Source organism: Momordica charantia, assembly GCF_013281855.1.
Source record: "Momordica charantia cultivar OHB3-1 chromosome 11 unlocalized genomic scaffold, Mcharantia_2.0 BLBB01000011.1, whole genome shotgun sequence".
NCBI classification, from domain to species: Eukaryota; Viridiplantae; Streptophyta; class Magnoliopsida; order Cucurbitales; family Cucurbitaceae; genus Momordica; species Momordica charantia.
In genome coordinates, this window is record NW_028275159.1 from 5,859,189 (window position 1) to 5,862,267 (window position 3,079).

General features: G+C 38.7%; 1 protein-coding gene across 1 annotated transcript; it reads left to right on the forward strand.

The window, feature by feature from the left end:
• Positions 1–250: 250 nt before the first annotated feature.
• Positions 251–2,825, forward strand: PTAC6 (plastid transcriptionally active 6). Its single transcript, XM_022283705.2, has 6 exons — positions 251–860; positions 936–1,004; positions 1,370–1,474; positions 1,945–2,064; positions 2,212–2,301; positions 2,390–2,825. The coding sequence occupies exons 1-6, from the start codon at positions 348–350 to the stop codon at positions 2,504–2,506; spliced, it is 1,014 nt and encodes a 337-aa protein (XP_022139397.2). The 5' UTR covers positions 251–347; the 3' UTR covers positions 2,507–2,825.
• The last annotated feature ends 254 nt before the right edge of the window (positions 2,826–3,079 follow it).

Sequence of the window (3,079 nt, forward strand, 5' to 3'; positions counted from 1 at the left end):
AAGAAAAAAAAATTATTGTGACTCCCTCAAATAGTTCGATCGTGATCTTACAATTTTCTCAAACATCGTTTCTATAATTAATTTTGATACGATTCAACTTCTATTTTATCAGGCTAACATGAACAAAAAGAAAAATTTATTTTCACTAGGAAAAGGTTAGGAAGACTTAAATTGAAAGTGGATATATATATATACCTATAAAAGAAAATTTTAATTAAGATAATTATATAATTATTTTAGTATTACATTTTTAACATTATCCATAAACAACTCAATCCGCGCCTCCAGAGCCTTCGAATGGTCCGGCGGCCACTTCACAGTTCACTCAGACTCCATTACAAAACTCCATGAACTCTACCGTCTTCCTCCTCTCCTCGCCGTCGCCGCCGGCCATAATCCACAAGCTCCGAGCCCCCTCCATCTCAGCCGGAAGCTCTATTTCCCATCTCCCAAGCTTGCCCTATCGGAAATCGACTCCCTCCGCGACCACTCTCTTCGTCCCTAGAAGAAATCCTTTCCGAGTATTCTCCGACGACGGAGATGGCGATAGCGGCGGCCCCGATGACTACGACATGGACGACGAGGAAATGGAGGAAGTCGACAACAAAAAGGACTTCGACATTGAGTACGATCCTCTAGCCGCGGCCGCGGTCGCGGCGGCGAGTTCTGACGCTGTCGTTGACGAGAATATTTCGATTGTGCAGAGCAAAAGTTTTGTGTCGACACAGGGGTGGGATTCGGAGATGATTGTGGATTACAGGATAAATGAGGATGAGTTTCATAAGATTAGCTTGTTGCACTGTGATTTCTTCATCAGGAAGCCGCCGGATCCAGACAACGATGTCTATGATTTCAGAGAGGTGAGCGGCTGTCCTACCTTTCTTCATTTCAATTTGCGTTCTCTCAAATTAATTTGATGTGTATCTTGGCTGTAGATGTATGTTACTCCTCCAGACACTGATGTTTATGCCATCCCCAAAGTTCTTGCTCCAATGCCTCAGAAGGTGCTACTGTTCTTTCTTTGCATTTACATATGAAAATATGCAAAACAGTCAAAATTTTGGGATAAAAAACCATTTTAACCATTGTCGTTAATTTTGAATAGATCATTCAACAGAATTCTGACAACTTTTGTTCATTTATCTTAGCAAGTGTTTAAGCCATATGTAATAGGTTGTATATTTGGTTTCTTGGGTCCTTGTTGAACGACTGTTGAAAAATTGACAGTAGGGATTAAATAGTATGTTATGCAAAGGTATGAAAACTCAGGAAACACAGTAGAATTTAAAGCTATATTAAGTTTCTTTTTAGGCACATGGCTTGATTATATTTCAGCAGTATATGATCTTACTTTTCTTCACAAATGCAGTATATTAGATGTGCTCAGAGTGATTATGGATGCTACAATGTCACAGAACCACCCATTGATGCACCTCGGGATCCATTATATAAGTCTGAGAAGGAGGTTCTTAAGGTAAGGGTGGACTCAGAATTCTGGTGTTTGTTCTCTCTGTTACTTAAATTTCTAGAGAAAGTGAACAATGTCAAACATGAATAAATCAACAATCAATTCATTGACAACGGGGCCACTTTTTATTTCATTTATCCAAGTCGGGAGTTTTGGGATTCTACTTCCTGCATTTCTGCATATTGAAGATTTGAAGATTATAGGTATTGGATCTGTAGGTTTGTTGAACTTCTAATTGAGAGCATATTTAGCATAGCACTTCCAATAGTTGAAATTTCTCTGTAAATGAGAGGACGAGGTTCGCCGCTGAGCATAAAAGTAGAACTAGCTGGTATGGACATGAGAAATGCTGTTTGTAGATAACCAGCATTTGGAATTCAAGTTTCTTGTGCTTGTGAACGTGCTTTTGTTATCTCTCCAGGACGGGAACAATGTTGAATGTAAGACTGTATGAGCGATGCATTTCTCTTTTGCAGGTTTTCTTGACGAAGCACTTCAGAAACCGAAGGCTGCGTGACCCAGAATTTGTCCTAGATTTTGAGGAAATATATGTAATTGATTCAAAAACCAAGTCGATCACCAGGGCAAAAGTCTTGGTAAGACCCTTTTTTCGTGTTGTGCACAAAATCATTTCTCACATTGCATGGTTCCAGTAATTCTAAACTTCAAGGTCCAATATTAGTTTTAGGGCTGCTTCCTATTTACTAAAACGGATTCAAATACTTTTTTTTGTCCTTATATAGGTTACAGTTCCAGGAGGAAGAGATAGGGACAGGAGAAGTGACTTACTTGTAGTTCGCGATAATGGGAACTCGTTCAAGATCATTCATTCGGTATCTGTTTCTTATCTACCAGATTTCATTATAAGCATTCTCTGCTCTGTTTATTGCCTAATCCTCTGTTTATCTCGATGTTATCCAGAGCGAACGAGATGATCCAACCACAGTGATAGAGAAGGAGGAGTGGACCAAAACTAGACTAGATATGGAGAGACATCTTAGGAAGCTAAGGGATTTCAGCACTTCATATTGGTTTTAAACAACCATTCAAACTGCAAAACTTGCCTCACGATTGTTATCTTCTTAGAAGTTAGGACATGAAACGTGGTTTCAAAGTTCAAGCTTGGTTATGAATGAAACCGCCTTCAGCCATCGTGCGAGTCCCATCATGGCTCCTGCCCTCAGGATCTGTAATGAGTTCAATTATGGTTAGTTACACTTGCAGTGATCCATCTTGTTAATTCATGCTTCTTGCTTTCAATTCTCATAGCGAGATAGAGTCGTTAATCCAAGAAAACTAGCCGTTTGTAGATTTGTAATGCTCAGAGAATTGAGTAAAGCAAAAACAGTTACTGTTTGCTCCTGTTGTTGGTTCTGTTTTGACTAACCATTGAAAGAAAATTTTGGTTTGTGGCATTGTATGAGGTTAGAGTAGCTGTGAACTGATCCGCAATTTAAAGGGGAAAAAAGGAAACTATTTTATTCATCTAGTTCCAGTACTAGGGTTTTCCATTAGATCCAGAAAAGCTTATAAATATGAGAAACTTTTGATTTTTCCTTAATTATCACTATTTCTGTAATTCTTACATAGGTCTTCACTTTTTTCTTTTTT